The 27,033-nt window shown below is 42.8% G+C and overlaps 1 protein-coding gene and 1 long non-coding RNA gene across 2 annotated transcripts in view; both read left to right on the forward strand.

The window, feature by feature from the left end:
- LOC109098242 (NACHT, LRR and PYD domains-containing protein 3-like) overlaps nt 1-27,033 on the forward strand; it is a 59,628-nt gene that overhangs the window by 25,269 nt on the left and 7,326 nt on the right. Inside the window, 1 exon segment of the mRNA XM_042746686.1 lies at nt 18,038-18,205. Coding sequence (XP_042602620.1) covers nt 18,038-18,205 — 168 coding nt within the window.
- Nucleotides 6,299-8,735, forward strand: LOC122140642. Its single transcript, XR_006157230.1, has 3 exons — nt 6,299-6,621; nt 6,897-6,953; nt 7,046-8,735. It is a non-coding gene; the product is annotated as an uncharacterized LOC122140642 (long non-coding RNA).

A 27,033-nucleotide genomic window follows, 5' to 3' on the forward strand; every position in this document is an offset into this window, starting at 1 on the left:
TCCTTAAAAAAATATGAAAAAGTAATCAGTACAATATTTAGGGTTCCTACACATCCTGGAAAACCAAAAATTTTGTATTGCATTTTTCCAGTTATGAAGAATGAAATGGAAACACTTTAAAATACAGGTGCATTAATATGCATTAATTCATGTTTAACTAGGAGCTTAACTGACCCATGAAGAACAAAACCATTCATTAGCAATTACCACATCAGCAACCTATAGAGTCTTGTAACAAATTCTTGTCTTCCCAGTGTGGAATAACGGAGGCAGGGTCCGAGAGCAGCTGTGAAACAGAATTTGTCCTTTTATTGACACTTCTTTATAAACAAAGAAAAAGGGAAGCATGAGGGCTTGTCAGCACTCACTCAAACAAAAACCAGTTTAAAACCAACAGCCGTTTCTTCTGGGCACGGCACGAGAGAGTATATTTAATTTATACAGTGAAGAATAGTTAATGTTATAATAAACTTGATTACTTTATTCAATTCCTGTGCCTAAATACCAAGATGGTGCCAGTGCTTGTGGCTTACTCTCTTCTATAGAACTTGTTGCTGTAGTCTTTATTTTATGCTTTTTAATTGAAGACAGTTCAACCATAATAGTATATGATCGCGTGACACTCCTCATCCACTACAGCTGCACAGAGAGTTTTTATTCTCCTCCTCCCTTCCTGGCTGATAAACTGTGCTACCTGCATCAGTGGCACGATGATATCACACAGAGGAAACATGCAACAACCTTGCCTACACCTAACAGGACAACACTGAGTGCTGTGGTACTCCATACTGGACTTGTGATCGTTATGATACCTCTTCATTCACTGCTATGAACTGATGACGGTCAGATAAGTATGATTTGAACCATGTAAATGCAATTACACTAATGCCAACATAATTTTCTAGTCTACTCAAAAGAATGTTGTGGTCAATAGTGTCAAATGCAGTGCTAAGATCCAGTAGCACTAATAGAGAGGTACAACCACGATCGGATGATAAGACCTTGTCATTTGTAACTCTGATGAGAGCAGTTTCAGTACTATGACAGGGTCTAAATCCTTACTGAAAATCATCAGATACCATTTTTCTCTAAGAAGGACCATAGTTGTGAAGATATTGCCTTTTCAATACCACGACTGAGGTGTCCTTGAGCAAGGCACCGAACCCCCAACTGCTCCCTGGGCGCCGCAGCATAAATGGCTGCCCACTGCTCCGGGTGTGTGTTCACGGTGTGTGTTTTTTGTTTGCTGTTGTGTTTGTGTTTTTTTGGTTTGTTTGATGAGGAGGAATTCCGAGTATGGGTCTCCATACTTGGCTGTATGTCACGTCACGTCACTTTCACTTTTTTTTTTCTAGTGTATTTGACAGAAAAAAGAGATTTGAGATCAGTTTGTAATTAACTAATTCTCTAGGATCAAGTTGTGTTTTTTTTAATTAGAGGATAATTAGCACTTAAATAAATATAATCATACCTCATAATTTTTTTCTCTGCAGAAATCAAGATCTAACAACTCCTGCAGTACACCTTGCTACGTGTACTGCATTATAAGCAGTATAATCACATCTGGTGTGCTTTAACCCTTAGGGGTCGACAAACGCAGATATGCGTGTAACAATATAAAAACTCCATTATCACGGGAAGAAGGAAGCGGGAACCAGTGAACACTCAAATAAAACTTTAATAACCAAATAAACATAAAACAGCGCGGCAGTCGACCGTTAGGGGCACAAACAAAACCCAAACACACAAAATAAAACCCAGGCCTGGTCCTCTCTGTCGTCGCTCCTCTTTTGTATCCTTCCGATCTCCTCCGTGGGACTCGAGATCGGTGAGTCACCTCTCTTCACAGACACATAAATAAATCAACCCGAATCTCAGCGTATACTTGCCTCAAAGACAAGATAAATATATGTATAGAAAGCTTGAAATGTCTACTTTTAAATTAACAAATTCAAGTCAAAAACAAATAATCTCTTTTTATGTAATCTGTATGAAAGTAAGGAGTGGTCCGGTTTCTCCTGTATCATCTCATTATAGATAATGTATTCCCGCCTCACTCGCGCAGTTCATATGGAAATTAACTGAGGTGAGCCGGTATTATGTACACGACCCCAAGAAATGGCATAAAATGTCAAGCTTCATCATAGAATTACTTATTTTTTCTGCACGTTTGCATGATGGCACGCTACACGGGTGAAGAAGCACTTCAGATGGTTCTGGACAGCGACGAAGAGGCTACTTTCTCCTCAGAGGAAGAACATGATTCAGATGACGAATGTTTGCATTTTGAAGAATGTCTGGACCCAGCGGAGGATAGAATTCCTGACAAGTAAGCCTTTATTATTACCTTCATGATTTAAAATGTTGCTCAGCTATAGCCTATTTTATATCTAAATTTGGATGTTTCCAAACAGGCTATTGTCTGACTAAAATCAGCTTTTCAGAGTAAAATTGGTAATATGAAATATCTCCTTACCAGTCACTTATTTTTTTGAATGTTGTACAAAGCGCATATTTAACTATATACAATGATATATAATGATGATGTACAGTGCCCTCCATAAGTATTGGAACAGTAAAGACAAAATTGCTTTCTCTGCTGTGGAGTCACATTTTATTATTTGATCTTTCGACACATACATGTTTTACCAAATAAAAAGGACAGTACTTTTAGAGTTCATCCCACTATTTGATGTGAGCATAAGTATTGGAACAGTTGAATTTAAGGCAGATGTAAAAGATTAAAAGCTAATCTTTAGTTGCAGATCCCTTGCATGCAATCAGAGCAGTGAGTCTGCAACCCATAGACATCACCAGACTCTTGGTCTTTTGCTTTGAAATGCTTTTCCCCAGCCTTTAATGCAGCCAATTCCAACTGTTGCTTGTTTTGGGGAGTTTCTGCCTTTAGTCTCCTCTTCATCTGGTGAAATTAATGTTCAATCGGATTTAAATCTTGAGATTGATTTGGGCAATCTAAGACTTTACATTTCTTTGCCCTAATAAAGTCCTTGACGGAACTGGCAGGGTGTTTTGGGTCATTGTCCTGATCCAATATGAAGTGCTTTCTAATGAGATTGGTGGCATTTTCTTGAATATTGGTAGCCAAGATGATTTTGTACCCTTCCAAATTCATTCTGCTACTGCCATCATACATTAAGTCATCATTAAAATTAAGAGGTCCTGTTCTAGAGACAGCCATGCATGCCCATGCCATGACACCACCTCCATCAAGCTTTACAGATGAGCTTGTATGCTTAGGATCATTTGCAGTGTACTTAGGATCATTTGCATAGTACTAATTGACTTCCTCCCAATCCTGTTTCCGATGCATCCGTTTGTAACAGGAAGGGGCAGCCGAAATCCGGGGTGCGTAGGACTGGTTCGGATGTCAGCGCCTGCTTTATCCTTTTAAACGCCTCGTCTGCCTCTTCACCCAAGACCACTCGTTCGGGCTGCCCCTTCCTGGTCAGGTCTGTCAGAGGGGCGGCTATGGAGGAGAAGTTGGGGATAAAACAACGATAGTACCCCGCCAACCCCAAAAAAGCTCGTACCTGAGTCTTGGTGTTGGGCTGGGGGGCCGCCTGCACAGCTTCGACTTTCTTCTCTTGTGGTTTGATCAAGCCCCGGCCCACCTGAAACCCCAGATACTTCGCTTCAAATAGGGCCAGGTGACACTTTCGGGGGTTGGCGGTTAGTCCGGCCCTCCGGAGTTCCCTTAGCACCCTCCGCAGATGGTCCAAATGATCCTCCCACCGCTCTGAATGAATGACCACGTCATCGAGGTACGCAGCCGCGTATTGCTGATGCGGTCGCAGCAGGACGTCCATCAGTCTCTGAAAGGTTGCGGGTGCCCCGTGAAGGCCAAAGGGAAGGGTCCGATATTGCCAGTGACTGCTGGGTGTGGAGAAAGCGGTCTTGGGCTTGGCCTCCTCCGTTAGTGGCACCTGCCAATATCCTTTGGTGAGGTCTAGGGTGGATATTAAGCGGGCCCTCCCCAGGCGATCGAGCAGCTCATCCACCCGTGGCATCGGGTAACCATCAAATTCTGAGACTTCATTGAGACGGCGGAAGTCATTACAAAAGCGGAGGGTGCCATTTGGTTTTGGGACCAGGACGATTGGGCTGGACCATGGACTGCGGGAAGGTTCAATTACCCCCAACTTCAGCATGTGTTGAATCTCTTCCTCAATAGCCTGCCGACGAGCCTCTGGGATCCGGTAGGGCCGTTGCTTAACGACGACCCCTGGTGGTGTTTTGATGTCGTGTTGGAGGACACTGGTCCACCCGGGGACTGTGGAGAACACATCCGAGAACTGACCAATCAGGTGTTGTAATTCCGTTTTCTGTCCGGCTGACAGCTCGGGGTTCGTGTCCACGGTCACTGGTTCCACAACGGCGTTTCGCTTTCCTGGTTGGCGCACCGGATATGTCACCGGACTCACTCTCTCAACGACCGTGTAGGGCCCCTGCCAGGTGGCCAGAAATTTGCACGCCGCTGTGGGTACCAGCACCATCACCCGATCTCCCGTTTGGAACTCTCTCGGCTGGGCAGGTCGGTCATAATGCTGTTGTTGGGCTTGTTGTGCTTTGGCGAGATGGTCCCGGACTAATGGCATTATGCGTTCGATCCTCTGCCCGCATTCTCCACCATCTGTCATGGGATGGAAGGAACACACGACAAGGAGAGCTCAAAATAAATACCCCGGAGGGTGGATTTATTCACAATCGAGGATTTTTGTGAGTAAGGTGCGTGCTGAGTGTCCGAGTGCTCTCCGCGTGGGTCTCCCAGTGCTGGGTGCTCTGCTGTGCTGTTTCGTTCCGTCACTGATCGGTCACACACTGGTGTATGGAGAAAAACAGGGAGCAAACACAGGTTAGTTCTCAGCCACTTTGGAGACATTAGACTCCCCGTTGTCGGGCCTCGCACGGCTTATCTGGCCGCGGGCAAACGAGTCTCAGGTGTGGCCGATCAGCCGGTGATTACTCAGCTTAGTTGTCTTCTATTTGTTTCCAGGGCAACGCTGATCTGTTCTCGGGACGCTCGTCACAATATATATATAAAACTTATTTAGCACACAGGTGATGATAAATACAATAATCATGTTAGAAACGATGCTGTTCTTTCAATTAATCAAAAAATTCATCTCTTTTCAAAATTAATAATAATAATTATAATAAATGTTTTTTTGAGTAGCAAATCAGAATATTAGAATGATCTCTGAAGGATCGTGTGACTGGAGTAATGATGCTAAAAATTCAGCTTTGAAAGTCAGCTTTGATTGTTTCTAATAAACTGTTTAACTGCACTTGCAGTTAAGTGAATCTCAAGTTATTTTGTGGGATAATTAAATATATTCTAAATAAACTACAAACATTAAAATATATGCATTTATTTTGTCCTCACATTCTTTATTGTAACTCTTCTCTCTCTGTCTCACACCTGACTGAAAGGCTCATTATGCAGCTCATTATGCGGGCCTTTGTCTTGTCAGGTGTGAATCACACAAATATTCATGATAGTTGACGCCTACTCGCATATGCCCTTTTGAAACAAAAAGAGTGAGTAAACAAGATGATTTTCACATCATTTTGAAGCAAAAATTCTAGGCTTCAAGCTCCAGGTTTGACAGTCTTGTGAACAAATGTTCTCTAGGTGTTTTATGACCTTATTTCAGTGACTTCAAAATTGTAGTTTTTTACTAACCACGCATAAACGTTGTTTTCTCAAAAACACAATTATGTCCATACATGCTATTTACATATTATTGTAGCCCACTTTGTACTGATTACAGTGTTATTGTTACAAAATTCAGGGGATGTCAAAACTTCTCCAGGCCCCCAAAACCCCTCAGACCCCTGAGGGTTAATATCTGAAGAATTAATGCCACAGGACACAGCTGAACACTTAGAAAGACCTGTGAGGCAACTGTTCCAATACTTAGGCTCACATCAGATAGGGAGATGAAACTCTAAAAGTGCTGATCTTCTTAGCTGGTAAAACATCTTTGTGTTGAATCACCCAATAATAAAATGTGACATTCTGTAGTTTTGTCTCATATTCATCTTTTAATCATATTTACAGATTTCTTGACTCCACAGCAAACATAACAATTTTGTCTTTACTGTTCCAATACTTATGGAGGGCACTGTATAGCCTATATAATGATATAATAGAATATATATAATGCTATAGGCCAATATAAACATTAATAAAATATTACATCTCTTACAAAAATTAACCATGTTTTTTTTGTATTTATAATTTTTTTTTTACATTGTGGATTAAGACTATATTTTTCCAAATAGTGAAATTGTTCACCAACTTATCTCTGATGTGGTAAATGTTTTAAATGCGTTATACCCAGCTATTGGCGTTCAATACTGGCGATCATCTGAGGTGTAAATGTATCAGAAAGCTGCAAATGTCACTGATAAGTGGTCCATCGACAGACATATGCGTCAATTCTTATCAGTGATGCAATTTATTATCAGTTATGAATCTTCTGGTAATTGCTAACAACAGTTTCAATTTTCATTTAGGACTGTGGCTGCATCACTGGCATCTTGCACAAGAAAGGCACCCGAGTGTCATGTTTTGAGTTTCCTGGAAAATCATACTGAGTAAGTGCACAGTAGTTGTACTTTTATTATGCCTATATGGTAACATTGTTTGTGGTTAAGATGACACAATAAGTAAATCTTCCTGTATGGGTTAATAGAAATTGTACTTTTGTTATGCCTATATCCCACATGAAAAAATACTATAGTAATTTAAAGTAAATACTATAGTCTTTTTGAACCATACTATAGAAAAGTGTATTGTACTTTATATTTATTATAGTATTTACAACACTTTAAAAAATTCTAACAGTTGTTTACAATACTTTTTTTTCTAGGACTGCAAATACACCACCCTCGCCTTTACCTGCATCTCACACGGGAAAGGGACGCAGGTATTGTTCAATTTTCAATTCCATTCAGAATCTTATAGATAATAATGTTAATAATGTAGTTTATTTGTGTAAACAGCATGCTTTTTTTTCAGATGTGACAATAACAGTGGAAAAGAACCTGTGGCAAAGAGAGCTAAAGCAAATAAGCATCCCACTTGGTCATGGAAAACAGAGGCTGATGTTGACATGTCTCCACAGGCTCTGAGATTCCTGCCAACTCAGGAACCTGGACCACAGCTAAGACCATGTGATGCACACACTCCCATGAGTCTATTCAAAAAGTTTTTTTTCTGAAACTGCTGTGTCAACTCTGTGTCGAAACACCAATGGTCAGGCTGCCAGGGCATGTGCAAAGGGCTATAAATATAAATGGACAGACATCAGCATCAATGAGCTGTACTGCTAAATTGGGATACTCTTCTACCTGGCCATGGTGAAGTTGAGTTCCATCAGAGACTACTGGTGGCAGGACAATCTTTTCTCTTTTCCTTTCCTTTTCCTTTTCTCTGTTCCTGCCACAGTAATGTCAAGGGACAGAAACTGCACCATTTCATGGAACATGCACATGAGTCACCCAGATGCAGACCAGGACAATGACAGAAAGAGAGGCACAGCTGAACACGACCGTCTTTTCAGGGTCAGACCCCTCATGGACACTATCCGGCATGCATGTAAGGCCATCTATCATCCAAGAAAAAATTTGGCAGTGGATGAAAGAATGGTGGCATGCAACGCAAACAAAGGAATGACTCAGTACATGAAAGCCAAGCCAACCAGGTGGGGCTTCAAATTGTTTGTTCTTGTGGACTCATCAAATGGATATACTGTAGATTTTGCTGTTTACACATGAAAGAACAACTTTCCCACAGCCCATGGACTGTCATATGACGCTGTGACATCTCTGTTAGACCGTACAGTTTTGGGCTCTGGGTACCATGTATACATGGATAATTTTTACACTAGTCCCAAGCTCCTAACAGACTTGTTTGCTTTGAAGTTTTGTGCATGTGGGACTTACAGAGACAACAGGAAAGACTGCCCTTGAAATGCAGCTAACTCACTCACCAAAAAATCTGAGAGGGGCTCCATCAGGTGGATTCGAGACAAACATCTTGTGTTTGTGAAATGGATGGACACACGAGAGGTGTTCCACCATCCATGCTGCTTATAAAGGAGACAATGTGCAGAGGAGTGTGAAAACACAAAATGGATGGAGGACAAAGAGTTTTCCATGTCCTGCACCTGTGACTGCCTACAACCAGCTGACCTGTCTGATTAGCTGTTACAGTACAACAGTACACAGCACAAAACAGTGAAGTGGTACAGAAAGCTATTTCTACACTTCTTGGATATTGCTGCCACCAATGCTTTTATTGTACACAAAGAGCTTAATGGCACCATGAGCCACAAGGAGTTTATGGAAGATCTAGTTGCAGAGCTCTGTGGTGTGTCACACCACATACACCAATACCACCAAAATGGACCAATGCTGACCATGTGCCTTTTCCAGGAGTTGAGCAGGCCTCAGGTGCCACTACATTTACATTTACATTTACATTTAATCATTTAGCAGATGCTTTTATCCAAAGCGACTAGACAAGAAAAGAAAAGGTAAGTGCTTAGTATTAGTTGGTTAAGTGCTGGCGGAAAAGATGAGTATTTAGATCTTTTTTGAAAATGAGTAAAGACTCAACTGTTCGAATTGAGATCGGGAGGTCATTCCACCAGTTGGTCACAGTCCAGGAAAAGGTCTGTGAGAGTGATTTTGAACCTCTTTGGGATGGCACCTTAAGGCGTCGTTTATTTTCGTTTTTTGTTGTTCTGGAGGGCACATAAGATTGAACTAGTGAGCTTAGGTATGTTGGTGCCGTGCCAGTGGCCGTCTTGTAGGCAAGCATCAGTACCTTGAATCTGATGCAAGTGGCTACTTGTAGCCAGTGTAACCTGATGAGGAGAAGAGTAACGTGAGCTGTTTTTGGCTCATTGAAGACAACCCTCGCTGCTGCATTCTGGATCAGTTGCAGAGGCTTGATAGTACATGCAGGAAGGCCCGCCAGGAGAGCATTACAATAGTCCAGTCTGGAGAGAACAAGAGCTTGGACAATAAGTTGGGTGGCTTGCTCTGACAGGAAGGGTCTAATCTAGGGTCTAATCTTCCTAATGTTGTATAAGGCAAATCTGCAGGACTGGGTCGTTGTAGCAATGTTGTCTGTGAAGCTTAACTGATGATCCATCACAACTCCTAAGTTTCTGGCTGTCCTGGAAGAAGTTATGGTTGACTAACCCAGCTGTATAGAGAAGTTGTGATAAAACAATGGGTTAGCTGGAACCACCAGCAGTTCTGTCTTAGTAAGGCTGAGCTGAAAGTGATGGTCATTCATCCAGCTAGAAATGTCACTCAGACAGGCTGAAATGCGAGCAACTACCGTCGGGTCATCTGGTTGGAATGAGAAGTAGAGTTGAGTGTCATCAGCGTAGCAGTGATAGGAAAAGCCATGCTTCTGGATGACAGATCCTAATGACGTCATGTAGATGGAGAAGAGAAGTGGTCCAAGTAGTGAGCCTTGAGGAACCCCAGTAGCAAGTTGTTGTGAATTAGAAAGTTCACCCCTCCAAGACACCCTGAAGGATCTATCAGAAAGGTAGGTCTTAAACCACAGGAGTGCGGTTCCAGAGATGCCCATCTTTCTGAGGGTGGACAGGAGAATCTGGTGATTAACATTGTCAAAAGCAGCAGACAGGTCCAGCAAGATGAGTACGGAGGATTTGGAAGCTGCTCTCGCCAGTCGCAGGGCTTCAGTAACCGAGAGCAGGGCAGTCTCAGTTGAGTGGCCGCTTTTGAAGCCAGATTGGTTGCTGTCCAGGAGGTTGTTCTGTACAAGGAACATAGAGAGTGTAACGGGGCTGCCTCAAGCAGGGATTGAACCTGGGTCTCTGGTGCTCTAAGAGGGTGAATTTACTCACTGAGCTACTCCCAGACTGTTAAACCCAAGAGCGGAAGAGCAAAAGAGCAAAAAAGGCCAAGGGGCTTGAATCTTCAAAAAGTAACAATAATCTTTACTAGAGAAAACAAAGTACAAAATAAACATAGCAAACTTAGCTACCATTAAACAAAAAAAGACACAAGGGTCCAAAAATATAAGCACAATCAAACTTAGCTTAGCAACTGGATACACAGGAAGCATAGGCTCAAGACTGAACACAATAGCAGGGAACAAACAGACTTATAAAGGGTCACACACAGGTGTGAGGAATCAACACTGATGAGCAGAGCACTGAACATGATACGGGGCAATGACGCCCTCTGGAGGAGCGGAGAGACCATAGGGCTAGAGTTCATGGGGCAAGAGCCATCTGCAGTTCTGGAGGGAACATGACACAGTACTCATTGAGAGTGACCCCTGCAGGCCAGGATGAAAACTGCAATGCAGATATGAGCCCATTACAGGATCCCCTCCCCTAGGAATGGCTCCTGACGTTCCCCTGACGGTCTCCTTGGGGTTTTGGTGAAACTCTAAGATGAGAGCCTTATCCAAGATATCCCGAGCCGAAACCCAGGTCTGTTCCTCCGGGCCATAACCCTTCCAGTCTACCAGGTACTGAACCCTTCCACGTACCCGGCGGTAATCCAGCAGCCTGCGGACGGTGTACACTGGCTGACCATCAATCATGCAAGGAGCTGGGGCAGATTTACTGGCTGGAGACAAAGTGGAACAAACAACTGGTTTTAATTGAGAAACATGGAAAGTAGGATGGATTTTCATGGACCTGGACAGGAGAAGACGAAAGGAAACCGGATTAATCTTTCTGAGGATCTTGAAGGGACCAATGTATCTTGGAGCCAGCTTACGGGATTCCACTCGCAAGGGAAGATCTCGGGTAGAGAGCCACACTCTTTGTCCTGGACGAAATGAGGGTCCTGCTCTCCTCCTTCGGTTAGCCTGCCTCCATTGAAGTCGGGCCGCCCCTCACTAGGGCTGCACGGGCCCTCTTCCAGGAAAGTCGACAACGACGGACAAGCTGTGTGGCAGCTGGGGTGTCAACCTCTGGCTCCTGTCCTGGAAACACAGGGGGGGGAATCCATAGAGACACTCAAAGGGGGACATGCCTAAAGAAGAGTGGTACAGAGTGTTATGAGTGAATTCAGCCCAAATTAACCAAGAGCTCCAAGTGGATTGGTTGTCAGCGACCAGACACCTCAGTGTCTTCTCAATGTCCTGATTTACCCTCTCAGTTTGGACTGGGGGTGGAAGCCAGAGGACATGCTGATGGAGGACCCAATGAGCCGACCAAATGCCTTCCAAAACAAGGGTGTAAACTGGGGCCCCAGATCAGAAATCATATCCTGGGGAAAGCCGTGGATTCTGAACATGTTTCATCAGAAGTTCTGCAGTTTGGTTAGCTGTGTGAGCTTGGGCATGGGTAAGAGGTGAAAAGTCTTAGAGAATCGATCTACCACCACCAGAATTACTGTGTTTCCCTGAGATGGGGGCAAGCCTGTGACGAAATCCAGGGAGATGTGAGACCATGGACGTCTCGGGATAGGCAGTGGGTGCAGTAAACCATGAGGGTGAGTTCTTGACTCCTTGCACTGGGCACACACTGGACAGGCAGAGACAAAGGCCCTAACATCTCTCTGTAACTTGGGCCACCAAAACTTCCTCTGAACAAGCTTGCAGGTTCTAGTGGTTCCCGGGTGTCCGGAGGGGAGGGATGCATGTGCCCACTGCAGGACCTCAGAGCGCATACAATTTGGGACAAAGAGACGCCCTACAGGGCCATTACCTGGACCAGGCTGTTGCTGTTGGGCTCTCCTGACGGCGGTCTCAATATCCCACTGGATGGGGGCTATCACCCTGGCTGTGGGGAGGATGGTTTCTGGGCACAACTCCCTCTCAGGTGGTTCAAACTGCCTCAAGAGTGCATCTGGCTTGAGATTCTTGGAACCTGGGTGATAAGAGAGAATGAAGTTGAACCGGTTAAAATAAAGGGCCCAATGGGCTTGTCGGGAGTTTAACCTCTTGGCATCTCGAATGTAGGTGAGATTTTGATGGTCCGTCCAGATGAGGAATGGGTGTTTTGCACCTTCAAGCCAGTGCCTCCACTCCTCCAATGCCATCTTAATGGCCAACAGCTCCCTGTTCCCAATGTCATAATTTCTCTGTTGGGGTAAGACGGCGGGAAAAAAAAGCACATGGGTGAAGTTTAGAATCACTCTTACACTTCTGTGACAAGACCGCTCCTACCCCCACATCTGAGGAATCCACCTCCAGGACAAAGGGCAGCTCTGGGTCTGGGAGAGTTAGAATGGGGGCAGATGTGAAGCGTTGTTTCAGTGTATTGAAGGCATGGTCGGCATCGCTGGTCCACATGAATGGCCTGTTAGACTTCCTTGTGAGTGAGGAGAGAGGTTCTGAAATAGAACTAAAATTTCTTATGAATCTCCTGTAGAAATTAGAGAACCCCAGAAAGCGCTGTACCTGCTTGACTGAAGTGGGTCGGGGCCAGTCCAAGACTGCTCGGATCTTGCCTGGATCCACCTGGAGGCTGCCCTTGGACACATGGAAGCCGAGAAATGAGACAGCTGGGACATGGAACTCGCTCTTCTCCAGCTTAACAAAGAGCTTGTGCTTCAACAGCTGGGTCAGGGCCTGTCTGACATGCTGAATGTGTTCTTGGAGGTTGCGGGAGAATATCAAAATATCATCCAAGTAAACAAACACAAATATATTCAGCATCTCTCTAAGGACATCATTAATAAAGGCCTGAAAGACAGCAGGAGCATTAACCAGCCCGAATGGCATTACCTGGTACTCGTAGTGGCCTGTCGGGGTATTAAATGCAGTCTTCCATTCGTCCCCCTCCCGGATCCTGACAAGATGGTATACATTTCGGAGGTCCAGTTTGGTAAAGATGGTGGCCCCCTGCAGGATCTCAAAGGCTGTGGTCATAAGTGGGATGGAGTAATGATTCTTGATTGTGATGTTTATTTAAGCCTCGATAATCAATACAAGGTCTGAGACTACCATCCTTCTTTTCAACAAAGAAGAAACCGGCTCCTGCCGGTGATGTGGAAGGACGAATGAATCCAATATCTAGAGCTTCCTTCAGATACTTGTCCATAGCTAATCTCTCAGGGCCAGAGAGGGAAAAGAGCCTTCCACGGGGTGGGCAAGTTACTGGCATCAGCTCAATAGCACAGTCGTATGATCTGTGGGGGGGCAGTGTGGCAGCTTGGACCTTACTAAAGACTTCGAGGAGGTCCGTGTATTCCGGGGGAACTCGGAATGGCTCGGGAGGGTAAAGAGGGGGCTTGATAGTGACTGGTTCGATCCTAGGAATAGCCATGACTTCCACGGACGGGGCTTTGAGCCTAAAGATGGAATTGCTTTTGGGGTTGCTGGACATTGATTCTTGGACAGACTTCAGCTCAGGTGGACAGCAGAAAGCAGTATCTGACAGTTGGCAGTGTGTTCCCCACTCTGTGACAACTCCTCTGGACCAGTCAATATTGGGGTTATGAGCAGTCAACCATGGTAAGCCGAGGATTATAGGGAGTTTAGGAGTATGAATTAATAAAAACTGAATCAATTCCTGGTGGTTCCCTACTTTTAACTGAAAAGGTGGAGTGCACTCACTGACCCGACCCGATCCCAGCGGGCTGCCATCAACTGCAGTAATGTTAAGGGGTTCTTGGAGAGTCACAGGATGAATTGCAAGACTTTGGGCCATCTTAAAGTCCATAAAATTCCTGGCGGCCCCAAAGTCTACAAAGGCACATACTTGATGGTGTTGCTGGCCCATGGTGATTGTGGCCTGGATCCTCAAACCTAAGGTTGCTGAGCAGGGGATGGTTCCTATTCTCGCCCAGGCCCCCCTACTCCAGAACGAGACTTGGCTTTTCCCGAAAGCTCAGGACAGTTGGCACGAAAGTGTCCTGGCTTGCCACAGTAGAGGCAGCATCTATCTCTCATCCTCCTATTACGTTCGGACTGGGATATCCAAGTTCCCCCCAACTGCATGGGTTCATCCATGTCCACAAGAGGAGGAGATAATTTAACAGGACTGGTGGCCTCAAATAAGCTGGTCTCACGCTGCCGCTCTATCTGGCGTTCTCTGAGGCGATGGTCAACCCGGATAGCTACATCAATGAGGGACTCAAGGTCAGGGGCAGGGTCTCGGAATGCCAACTCGTCTTTGAGCTCTGATGACAAAGCATGGTGGAAGGTCGCTCTTAGGGCTCTTTGATCCTATCTACTCTCAGCCGCCAGAGTGCAAAACTCTATGGTGAACTCAGCTGCGCTCCGGATACCTTGAGAGAGATTCAGCAGGCGACGATCGACATCACCTCCACTGGCTGGATGTTGGAAAACTCTCTTCATCTCCATGAAGAACTGTTGACTGTTTGTGGTTAGTGGAGACTTCTGATCCCACAAAGCTGAGGCCCATTCGAGCGCCTTACCGGTGAGGAGAGTAATGATGTAGGCCACCTTACTGCTTTCAGTGGGAAAACAACTTGGTTGTAGTTGAAAGGCCAGAGTACACTGGGTAATAAATCCTCTGCATCTCTCAGGGCTTCCATCAAACCTTTCTGGGGCTGGTAATCTGGGCTCAGAAGGAAGTGTCACCATGGACCTAGGTTGAGGATCAGGGGGCTGTTGGAGTTCTTGGGGTGAAGAGGCCTGGGACTGAAGGCTCAAAATTTGGACAATTTGAGACAGAGTTTGATCATGTCGTTGAATGGTAGTGGCTTGCTCAGAGAGTGCAGCTAGGATCCGTTCCACATTGGAGGGTGGTGAAGACTCTTCCGCTGGGTTTGCTTCCATGGTTCAGTCTTGCTGTAACGGGGCTGCCTCAAGCAGGGATTGAACCTGGGTCTCTGGTGCTCTAAGAGGGTGAATTTACTCACTGAGCTACTCCCAGACTGTTAAACCCAAGAGCGGAAGAGCAAAAGAGCAAAAAAGGCCAAGGGGCTTGAATCTTCAAAAAGTAACAATAATCTTTACTAGAGAAAACAAAGTACAAAATAAACATAGCAAACTTAGCTACCATTAAACAAAAAAAAGACACAAGGGTCCAAAAATATAAGCACAATCAAACTTAGCTTAGCAACTGGATACACAGGAAGCATAGGCTCAAGACTGAACACAATAGCAGGGAACAAACAGACTTATAAAGGGTCACACACAGGTGTGAGGAATCAACACTGATGAGCAGAGCACTGAACATGGTACGGGGCAATGACGCCCTCTGGAGGAGCGGAGAGACCATAGGGCTAGAGTTCATGGGGCAAGAGCCATCTGCAGTTCTGGAGGGAACATGACACAGTACTCCTTGAGAGTGACCCCTGCAGGCCAAGATGAAAACTGCAATGCAGATACGAGCCCATTACAGAGAGCTTGTTGAACACCGCTCGCTCAAGTGTCTTTGCAATGAATGGAAGAAGGGATACCGGTCTGTAGTTTTCTAGAAGTGCTGGATTTAGAGATGGTTTCTTCAGCAGTGGGCTTACCCGAGCCTGCTTAAATGCTGAGGGAAATGTTTCAGAGTGAAGAGAGGAGTTGATAATGTGAGTAAGTGAAGGTATGACTGAAGAAGAAATCGCTTGAAGGAGGTGAGTGGGGATCGGATCAAGTGGACAAGTAGTAGGATGACTGGACAGGATAAGTTTGGAAACGTCTGTCTCTGAGAGTGGAGAGAAGGAGGAGAATGTGCATTAGTCTTTGTGAAGTTATCCTCAGTCTGCGGTGTGGAGAATTGGTCACTGATGGTTCTTGTCTTATTTGTGAAGAAAACTGCAAAGTCGTCAGCTGTAAGAGTCGATGGAGGAGGAGGTGGAGGGTGGATTAAGAAGAGAAGAGAAAGTTTTGAAGAGTGTGCGAGCATCACAACAGTTGTTAATTTTGTTGTGGTAGTATGATGTTTTAGCATGAAGACATTTGCAGAGAAGGAAGAGAGAAGAGACTGATACACACTGAGGTGGGTAGAGTTACTTGATTTATGCCATTTCCTCTCTTGCAGCCCTGAGTTTAGAGTGATGTTCACAGAATATATCGGACAGCCAGGGGGCAGATGGGGTGGTGCGTGCTGGTCTAGACGACAGTGGGCAAAAGTTGTCCAAGCAAGAGGTTAGAGTGGAGCAAAGAGTGTCAGTAGCACTGTTCGTGTCCAGAGCTGAAAACTGCGAGATTGAAGGAAGTGAGGATGAAACCGCATAGGATAGGTGAGATGGAGAGAGTGAGCGTAGGTTCTGTCGAAAGGTGACCTGTGTTGGAGTGTGTGCTGCTTCAGGAGTAAGTGCTAGGTTAGCAGTAATGAGGAAGTGGTCTGAGGTGTGCAGTGGGTGATACTGGTCACTACTGGTTGCCGGACCTGTGTGCTTTGCAAAGCAAAGCATGGTAAGAGGCAGGACACTCCTTGGAAATGCCAGGCATGTGATGTTCACTTGTGTGTTCAGCTGAAAAGGAACTGTTTCCTAGAGTGGCACAAAGATGTATAGCTGTTCAATTCCGTGTACTATGTGAAAGAGTTTAATTGCACAGTTTTGCCCTGATTGTGTCTTCTGTGTTATTAATAACTTCTAAAGTTATTTTGTTTGATAGTTAAATATATTCTAAATTAACTACAAACAAAAAATTAGTACAAAAAATGTATTTTGTCCTCACATTCTTTCTTGTAACTCTTCTCTCTGTCACACACCTGACCGAAAGGCTCATTATGCAGCTCATTATGCGGGCCTTTGTCTTCTCAGGTGTGAATCCCATCATGATGCATGATAGTTGATGCCCTCTCGCATAGACCCTTCTACACAAAAAGTGTCTTAGAAATATTTAAATCAATATATTGTTTTCTGTGAACGAGTAAACAAGATGATTTTCATATAATTTTGAAGCAGAACCTCTAGACTACAAGATCCAATTCTCAAAAGTCATGTAAACCACTGTTCTGTATGTGTTTTATGGCTTTATTCAAGTAATTTAAAAATTTTAGTTTTTCACTAACCACGCAAAAATGTTGCTTTCTGAAAAACACAATCATGTATGTACATACATGCTGCTCACATATTATTGTAGCCCACTTTGTGCTGATTACAGTGTTATTAAAGCTTAGCCATTAATATGTTTTTAAGATACTGAAAACAACACAAATCTCAGGGCATGTCAAAACTTCTCCAGGGGCCCAAAACACCCTAAGACCCCAGAGGGTTAAAGTCAAAGAACCATCTGTTGTCAATATAATAAGTTTTATTTACAGCTATTCAGAACCCTGTGTTTGGCTATTCAGAACCCTGAAAGTGATCACCAGCGGAATTAATGTAAATACATATATCATTTACAATGCATGTCTTAAAGTTACAACATGTAACTTTTGGCGCATTAGCACTGCATCTTTCGGAAGAACATTGTAGCCAGACATACTTTGCCTGTTTGACACTAATTTTGGATTGCCCTTTCAGTTTGTTTGCTCATCTGTAAATAGTTTTCTAGATACTGTAAATATTGTAAATTAAGATTTTGCCATGACGCCATTTCTTTTTGGGAACATTTGATCTGTTTTTGGGTTAGGTAGTTAGGGTCATGAATTATATTTTTTTTCTTTGTTTAGGTAAGGTAGAAGTCTAAAACGTAGAAGTTTTTGTTTGTTGTTTTGGCCTTGTCGGCTCCCGAACCAAAACTCCCAATAAACTGTTATTGTTTTTGCATTTTTTTTCCACACAAGTCCTTTCATGTTGTGCTTTTTCCCTAGATGGTCATAACAGTACCTCTAAAAGAATGTGAACAGGTTGGACAAAAATTAGACCTGGTCAAAAGATCAAATCTATACATGAAGCTTTGCAGTGTAAACACAGCTGTTTTTCAGCGTGATTCTGTTTTATTAACAGCAAGTATTATCACTAATGCTCAGTCATCACTTAATTACATAAATAACTTCAATACTTCAATGTTACTTTTATCATTTTATCACTCTGTAGTGTGGACACATATGAACACTTATCACGGTTACCTGGCAATTTTGCCTGCGTGCGCTCCAGATTATACCTTATAAACATATTAATGTCACTATTTGTTTTGTTCTTTACACAGGCTATGTCAGTGTAATCTCACTGCTCAGTCCTGTGAAAGTTTGTCTTTAGCTTTACAATCCTCAAACTCTGTCTTGAGAGAGCTGGACCTGAGTAACAATGACCTGCAGGATTCTGGAGTGAAGCTTCTTTCTGATGGATTGAAGAGCTGTAAGCTGGAGATTCTGAGGTTTGAGTTTCAAGTACTTCCATTTTTTTGTTTTATTTCTTGTTTTCCATTAAGTTAATTACCAAAAAACACAGTGTTAAAGGGATCATATTACGTTGGTAAAAAGAACATTATTTTGTGTATTTGGTGTTATGCAATGTGTTTATGTGGTTTAAGGTTCAAAAAACACATAATTTTCCACAATGTACATTGTTGTTTGCTCCTCTATGCCCTGCCTTTTGGAAACACATTGATTTTTGTATGCTGATTGGCCAGCTATCCAGTGCATTGTGATTGGCCGAATTCCTCAAGTGTGTGACGGAAATGTTGCACCCCTTACCATACTGTGATGCCGTTTCCCAGCACGACAAGACAAAAAAAATAAAACCCATTACAAACGAGGCATTTGTAGCATCCAGTGGGGACATACAGTAGGTGGACAACCACCACAGGGCCGCGGCGTTAACTGCAAGTCAGTCACGTTTTAAAATCATTCGAGAAACTACCGCCAGGTGACGCAAAGGGACGGATTGCGAACTGAATGTAATTGTAAAATGTTGGTTTGTTAATGGAGATGAAAGGAGGAAGTAAAACAACAACATTATAATATAACATTGTAACATCTTTAAAGACCATTAGAAAATTTACAGTGAGTCAATTTCAAAACGTGGGATAGTCTTAGGCCCATTTCGGTTCATTCTTGGTTAAAAAAACAAACAAAAAAAAAGTCTTCAGGTTCCATATGCAGAGCGAAATGAGAACAGTCCAGCATTTAGAAATAATTTTTATTATTCTTGATTTTTCTAACTGCTAACAGTTTGCATTTTCGAATTATGTCTTATGTGTGACCAAAAATGGAGTATTTTCTGTTTCAGCTGTTTGATTGCGTTAGTGCCTCACGCGCACATATTCATTGGAAACAGTGCAGCCGTTCACTTTGGCATATTTTTGTTCATTATGATTTTTTTCCGTCGAATACTGAAACACGCGTGAACTACAAAGCCTATTTTCAAATGGGCAACATCACGAATATGGATACGTTTGGATTTCTCCAGAATGAGAGAACCCAACCTTACCTTATGTTTCCTTTAAATTGTTATTATTATTTTTATTTTTTTTATAACTAAGCAACATATACTGCAATTATATTTATCCATTAGAATTATACATTTTTAATTATTGTTCTGTTCTGATAAATTTATTAAATGTAAAGTATTTGTTGTAAAGTGAGGGGAACTAAAAATATCCTGTTGGCACCTATAACATTATTAGGCCTGCCGTTATAAATTCTGAATGTAATAAAATGCAACTTATAGATGACTTTTTTTTTTCCTCTGACAAAAAAACAAAACAAAAAACATGCAGCAAACGAAAATAGGCGATTAATCAGTTAAAATGTGTTACCGTGGGTTGAAAAAAATTACATTATATACTTAGGAACAGAGTATGGGCCTAATCTAGGCTATGTTGTTAACTATTTACAAGTTTTGTGTATGTTTTTATCCAGGTTTTTTTTTTCCCCATTGCATCTGAAAATGACTTCACTTCGCCCGCTCTGCGCAGAACCTGCCTCTCGCGTTGCTCAGCTGTGGACGATTTCAAAATGTTTGATATAAAGGTTGCTGTCCCATTTTATACAGGAATTGTTCATTTAAAAAAGAAAAAAAAAATCAAATTATATTGTTAGTTTTATCCTAACATGCAATCAAGGTCTTCGGATACTATATAAGATACAAGTTCATTTAGGCTATTTAACATGCACTGTGACATTTTATCGTTTCAAATTATAAACTCCTTGAGATTTTAAAGTCAGTTTAATAGTATTCAAATTCAAGTTGAATCTAGTATAAAAAAGGTTTTAATTGCTTAAATTATTTCTATGAATTTATAATATGTTAGCATGACTTTTTCATCATATCATTTTTTATGAGCTGTATTCGTTTTCCGAAACCAAGCACCCACTTTTTTCTTTTTTTTTAAATCTATTATTCGCTTGCATATCGCCTACAACGGGGAATTTTTTGTTTGTTTGTTGTTTTTCTTTTGATTAAGGTGCCACTGCCAGGGGAGCCAAAAGATAATTATATCATCATTAGAGTTGCCAGTTAACTTCAGAAATGGAAAATTTCTGAAGTTAACTGAGTCTCTAATTGAGATCTCTAATTGAGATTTTTTCTTTTATTCTTTATTTATAATGTTTATTCTTGTATAAAATAAGTGTTTACTCTTTAAGAAAATAAGGTACATAATAAGGGACGATCCAAATATTTGTAATGATAATATATTTTTAATAATATAGGTGTCAGGACATAGACAAGAGCCAGAGGTAAGTGAATCCAAGCACAGTACTTTATTTACAAGATTGTAAAGGCAAGGTAAGTACGCAATGTTTTCAGGTGCAGGTTCGGTGCAAATCACTCAGTGCGAGGTGTAAGCAGGTGAGTACGTCTTTTGCAGATGTCAATGTCACTCAGTCACAGATTGTTAATGCTTGTCTCTTCCACAGATCACTCTCAGAAACGGAGGCTTCAAGCAGGCTCGGAGACAACACAGGAGATTTGGGGAATCGCTGGATTTCAGGCCATGGGGTAGTGCTCAGGAATTCTAGAGACAGTAGAATAATGACACAGAGGTTAGTATTCAAAGGTAAGTATACTTTACGTCATAGAATCTGCGGTGCATCGGTTAATCATGAGACCGCATTCGATGGTCCGTTCCTGTTGGAGGTTTGACGCTGAACTGGGGCTGTGGTGAGTGTTTTATACTGTTCCTGTGATGAGGTTGCTGATGGTGAACAGGTGCGGGTAATTAGTATTCAGGTGAACGTGATCGTTGTGAGATGTATGGGACCGGGCTTGACTGGTCCCTGACATTACCCCCCCCTCCAGGGTCCGCGTCAGCGGACCTAGTCCTCCGACGTCGTGGGGGTCTGCCGCGGGGTCGTGGAGCTGGTTTCCCTGGATACTGAGTATGGAATTCGGTGAGCATATTAGGATCAAGGATATCATGACGAGGTACCCAACACCTTTCTTCCGGACCATAACCCTCCCAGTCTATCAGACACTCGAGTCGACCACCATGACGTCGGGAGTCCAGTATTTCCTTTACTGTGTAGATGGGCTCGGCTTCTACGGGTGGTACTGGGGGGTTTTCGTCAGGGACCGGGTCTGCAGAGGAAACAGAAAGGTGGGGTGTATCTGATACTGGGCAGGTAAGCGAAGTCGGTAAGTGACGGGGTTGATTTGTTTTTTCACCGGGAAGGGACCGATGTACTTGGGGCTTAGTTTACGGCAGGGTTGCTTCAATCGAATGTCATGGGTGGAGAGCCATACCAATTGTCCAGGCTGGTAAGTGGGAGTTTAACGACGGTGAGTATCAGCAAATAGTCGGTGGCGGTTTATTGCCTGTTGAAGGTGGTGATGTGCCTGATCCCAAACTCTTTCACTGTCTTGCATCCAGGTATTTACGGTGGGGACTTTGGAGGGTTCACCGGACCAGGGAAACAGTGGGGGCTGATAGCCTAAGATGCACTGGAATGGAGTCATGTTTGTGGATGCTTGCCGGAGGGAATTTTGAGCGTATTCTGCCCAGACTAAGTAGCGACTCCAGAGATGTTGGTTGGAGTGGCAGAACGTTCTGAGGAAACGGCTGATGTCCTGAATCTTTCGCTCCGTTTGCCCGTTTGTCTGTGGGTGGTAACCGGAAGTTAAGCTAATGGTGACATTAAGGAGGGTGAAGAATGCCCGCCATACCCGAGAGGTAAACTGGGGCCCTCTATCGGACACAATGTCTTCAGGGATGCCAAAATTGTGGAATACATGCTCGAAGAGTAATTCAGCTGTGTCAAGGGCAGTAGGCAGGGCTTTTAGAGGGATCAGTTTACATGCTTTGGAGAATCGGTCGATGGCTACGAGGATACATACGTTTCCGTCTGAAACTGGAAGGTCAGTGACAAAGTCGATTCTGATGTGGGACCAGGGGCGGTAAGGGATGGGTAACGGGACTTGTTTTCCGGAGGGTAATTGGCGTGGTACCTTGCTTATGGTACAGAGTGTGCATACCTGAATAAACGTCTTGATATCGCTCAGCATTCTTGGCCACCAGCATTTTTGTTAAAGTGTGGAGCAAGTTTTGTTGACGCCGGGGTGACCTGTCCCAATGGAGGAGTGAGCGGAGGAGATGAGAGAAGTGCGGAGATCTTCAGGTACGTAGATTTTATTTGCGGGACATTCTGGAGGAACGGGTAAGTCTTGTGATAGCTCACAGATCTGTTCATCGAGGTCCCATTGGATGGGATTTACAAATAGTTTGGCGGGTAAAATGGGCTCGGGTTCTTCTAAAGTTTCCTCGGGAGCATGGAGGCGGGACAGAGTATCTGCTCTCGTTTTCTTTGATCCTGGATGGTAGGCTATCTGGAAATGAAATCGGGTAAAAAACAGAGCCCATTGTGCTTGGCGAGGGTTAAGTCTCTTGGCTTCTGGAGGTTCTTATGGTCAGTAAGGACGAGGAATGGATGTCTGGCCCCTTCCAACCAGTGTCTCCATTCTTCCAAGGCAAGTTTCACAGCTAAGAGTTCCCGGTTGCCAATGTCGTAGTTTCTTTCTGTGGGGGATAACCTTCGGGAAAAGAAGGCACACGGCATGGGTTTGGATGAATTTTCAGGGTATTGTGACAGAATAGCCCCAACGCCTGTCGTTGAAGCGTCTACTTCTACAATGAATTTTTTCTAAGGATCTGGATGCTGGAGTAGCAGAGCAGTGATGAAGGCGGTCTTGAGCGTTTGGAAAGTGTGTTCAGCTTCAGGGTTCCAGTGGAGGATTTTCGGTTTTTCTTTCAGGAGTCATGTTAACGGGGCTGTTATCATGCTGTACTTGTTTATAAATCGACAGTAAAAGTTTGCAAAACCCAGGAATCTCTGTAAGTCCTAGATTGACTTGGGAGTGGGCCAAGAGGTAATGGCTTGGGTCTTACGATCATCCATTCTGACTTCTTCCGCATTGAGGTGGTAACTTAAGAACTCGATGGAAGTCTGGTGAAACATGCACTTTTCCGCCTTCAGGAACAGGGAGAATTCGCGGAGCCGTTGGAGCACTTGCAAGACATGACGTTGATGTTCCGTTTGGTTATTGGAGAAGATGAGGATGTCATCAATTTATACAAGAACGAAGCGGTTCAGGAACTCTCGGAGTATTTCATCCATGAAGCTCTGGAATACAGCAGGAGCATTTACTAGACCGTACGGCATCACCAGATATTCATAATGACCTGCGGGGGTGATGAATGCCGTCTTCCATTCATCTCCTTCCCGAATTCTGATGAGATTGTATGCACTCCTGAGGTCCAGTTTGGTGAACATGGAGGAATGTTAACGGACAGCTTTTCCTTGGGGTTTTCAATGGATGTGGAATTTACGGACACAGGTTCGGGCTGGGTGGAGGGTGTGAGGCTAGTGGTTATGCAGGTGCAACCCCAGTTCAAAATTTTCCCAGTTTTCCAGTCTATCGCGGGTTGGTGTTGAATGAGCCAGGGACGGCCCAGAACTACCTCGGCTTGGCTATGTTCAAGAATGAATGGGGTGAACAACTCCTGATGAATATTTTCAACACAGAGGGTGATTGGTGTTATTTGAAAAGTCACATACCCCTTGTTGATTTTTTCACCAGACACTGCATGGATGGAGTACGGCTTGGAACTAACGGGAGCGGGCAGCAAAATTTTACCATGATTTTATAAATAAGTACAGCATGATAACAGCCCCGTTAACATCACTCCTGAAAGGAAAACCGAAAACCCTCCACTGGAACCCTGAAGCTGAACACGCTTTCCAAACGCTCAAGACCGCCTTCATCACTGCTCCGCTGCTCCAGCATCCAGATCCTGAGAAAAAATTCATTGCTGTGTTGGGTCAAGCCTTCTGTCAGGACATAGACAAGAGCCAGAGGTAAGTGAATCCAAGCACAGTACTTTATTTACAAGATTGTAAAGGCAAGGTAAGTACGCAATGTTTTCAGGTGCAGGTTCGGTGCAAATCACTCAGTGCGAGGTGTAAGCAGGTGAGTACGTCTTTTGCAGATGTCAATGTCACTCAGTCACAGATCATTAATGCTTGTCTCTTCCACAGATCACTCTCAGAAATGGAGGCTTCAAACAGGCTCGGAGACAACACAGGAGACTTGGGGAATCGCTGGATTTCAGGCCACAGGGTAGTGCTCAGGAATTCTAGAGACAGTAGAATAATGACACAGAGGTTAGTGTTCAAAGGTAAGTATACTTTACGTCGTAGAATCTGTGGTGCATCGGATAATCATGAGACAGCATTCGATGGTCCATTCCTGTTGGAGGCTTGACGCTGAACTGGGGCTGTGGTGAGTGTTTTATACTGTTCCTGTGATGAGGTTGCTGATGATGAACAGGTGCGGGTAATTAGTATTCAGGTGAACGTGATCGTTGTGAGATGGATGGGACCGGGTTTGACTGGTCCCTGACAATAGGCCTATATCTGCCTGCAGTTAAGAAGTTATCATATTTGTTTTGCTTCAACAATTTATGTAGGCTACAATTATTCTAAAACAAATAAAATAAAAATAAATAATGTCATAAAAAAAGCCATCGGCATGAGTAAATTTTACCATTATAGAATTGGGTTAGTAATTTAGGAGGTGAAAATACTGTGAAATTACAAATGGCATGGGATTTTAAAGCATAACAACTGAAGGTCTATGAAATGTTAGTCAATAAAGCATTTTTTTAAACAATGGCACTTAAAGTTTTCAACTAAAATATTATTTCAAACATATAACCATTTCAATGAAAGAACACTTAGAGAGTGTAGGTTGCTTCTTGTGTTTGGATTTGTATTTCAATATAATGAGCTCCAAGTTTAAGAATAGCCCACACTAGTTATTTTTTAATTATTTATTTTTTTAACTCTCTATTTAACAGCATTAACTTACAATGAAGTACGTCTTCCTTCAGGTAGACTGAATGTTTTCCTGCCTTGCTAAATGTTGGGCTCATGATCAATGAGTTGTATTCGCTCAAACTGATTTTGTAAAATCAAAACTTGCTGATGGTGAAGCTGGGTCAGTTAGCGAGAGTCACGCTCGCTGTGAACCGGAAGCAGCTGACGGAGGATTCCGCTTGGTCTTAAAGCCTTCCTCAAAAGCCTACGTTTACAAATAACAATGACTTTCGCAAAAATAATGATTAATTATCAATTGATAATTTGTTCTTATTATGGTCTTGTGAAAATAATAATATGGGCTGCGAGAAAATAATGAATACAAAGAGTATGGCTGATGTGAGTGCAGGCATGTTTCAACCCAGTAACATGACAACACACCATTCCTCGCAGCCAAAAAACAGACCGGCTGGAGGGGGTTAGGGTATTTTGGGGGTAGTTCTGTATAGCTTGTGGGGGTAGAGATAAAGGTGTGAATTTCTTGCTCTTTCATATGGACAGTGTCTTATGAGGGTTTCAAACTTTCAGAGCAGGTTTAGATAGGACAATTGCCTCATCATTTTGCTTTTAGGACAACTTTGAAGAAAGGTTTTGATCCACTTCAAATGTTGACTACTGTATAGAGCAATATAGTTTATTAGTTATTATAACTTAATTTCAGAGGAAGTTGCCTTAACTAAAAAAAAGAAAAAAAAGATGCAAACTGTTGCATTAATTTTATTTGTTGCGTCCATACAATATTTTTTAGACTGTGAAATATAAATTCTCTATGAATGTAGCCTATTCATTACCAATATATTGAACCATCTCTTTATGTTATTCTAAATCCCAAACAGAGTCCAGACATCAGTAAAGTATCCGTCTATGAATTTGTTTTATAGGCTGTTTTAGATTTGGGAAATACACATGAGTTACAGATGTGACAAAAACATTTTGGAGTTTTTGGAGACATTATATATATATTGTGCTCCTGTAGCTCAAGTGGTAGAGCATTGCGTTACGAAGCGCAAGGTTGGGGGTTCGATTCCCCGGGAACACATGATAGGTAAAAATTGATAGCCTGAATGCACTGTAAGTCGCTTTGGATAAAAGCGTCTGCTAAATGCATAAATTTTGTTTTTAATTTTAATGTAATTAATATATATAATCTATATATATATATATATATAATATATATTGTGTTATATATTGTGTTTGTTTGTTATTGTTGTATTTACAATGCACAAACCAGAAGCAAGAATATCTGTAAATAAAATATCAATTTCATTTCAATTTTCGTTTTTGTCTTTCAGAGGAAAAAGCAGTGTTAAGGCATCTCTCCATTACAGACCGTTCTGAAAGCAGAATTTATGCAAACGTGTATAAAATGCTTTAAAAACTTTAACAGAGATGTCTAGAGGGTAATTAATACAAACCCGATTCCAAAAAAGTTGGGACACTGTACAAATTGTGAATAAAAACAGAATGCAATGATGTGGAAGTTTCAAATTTCAATATTTTTTTCAGAATACAACATAGATGAAATATCAAATGTTTAAACTGAGAAAATCTATCATTTTAAGGGAAAAATAAGTTGATTTTAAATTTCATGGCATCAACACATCTCAAAAAAAGTTGGGACAAGGCCATGTTTACCACTGTGTGGCATCCCCTCTTCATTTTATAACAGTCTGCAAACGTCTGGGGACTGAGGAGACAAGTTGCTCATGTTTAGGAATAGGAATGTTGTCCCATTCTCGTCTAATACAGGCTTCTAGTTGCTCAACTGTCTTAGGTCTTCTTTGTCGCATCTTCCTCTTTATGATGCGCCAAATGTTTTCTATGGGTGAGAAGATCTGGACTGCAGGCTGGCCATTTCAGTACCCCGGATCCTTCTTCTACGCAGCCA

Source organism: Cyprinus carpio, chromosome A4 (genome assembly GCF_018340385.1).
Source record: "Cyprinus carpio isolate SPL01 chromosome A4, ASM1834038v1, whole genome shotgun sequence".
Taxonomy (NCBI): domain Eukaryota; kingdom Metazoa; phylum Chordata; class Actinopteri; order Cypriniformes; family Cyprinidae; genus Cyprinus; species Cyprinus carpio.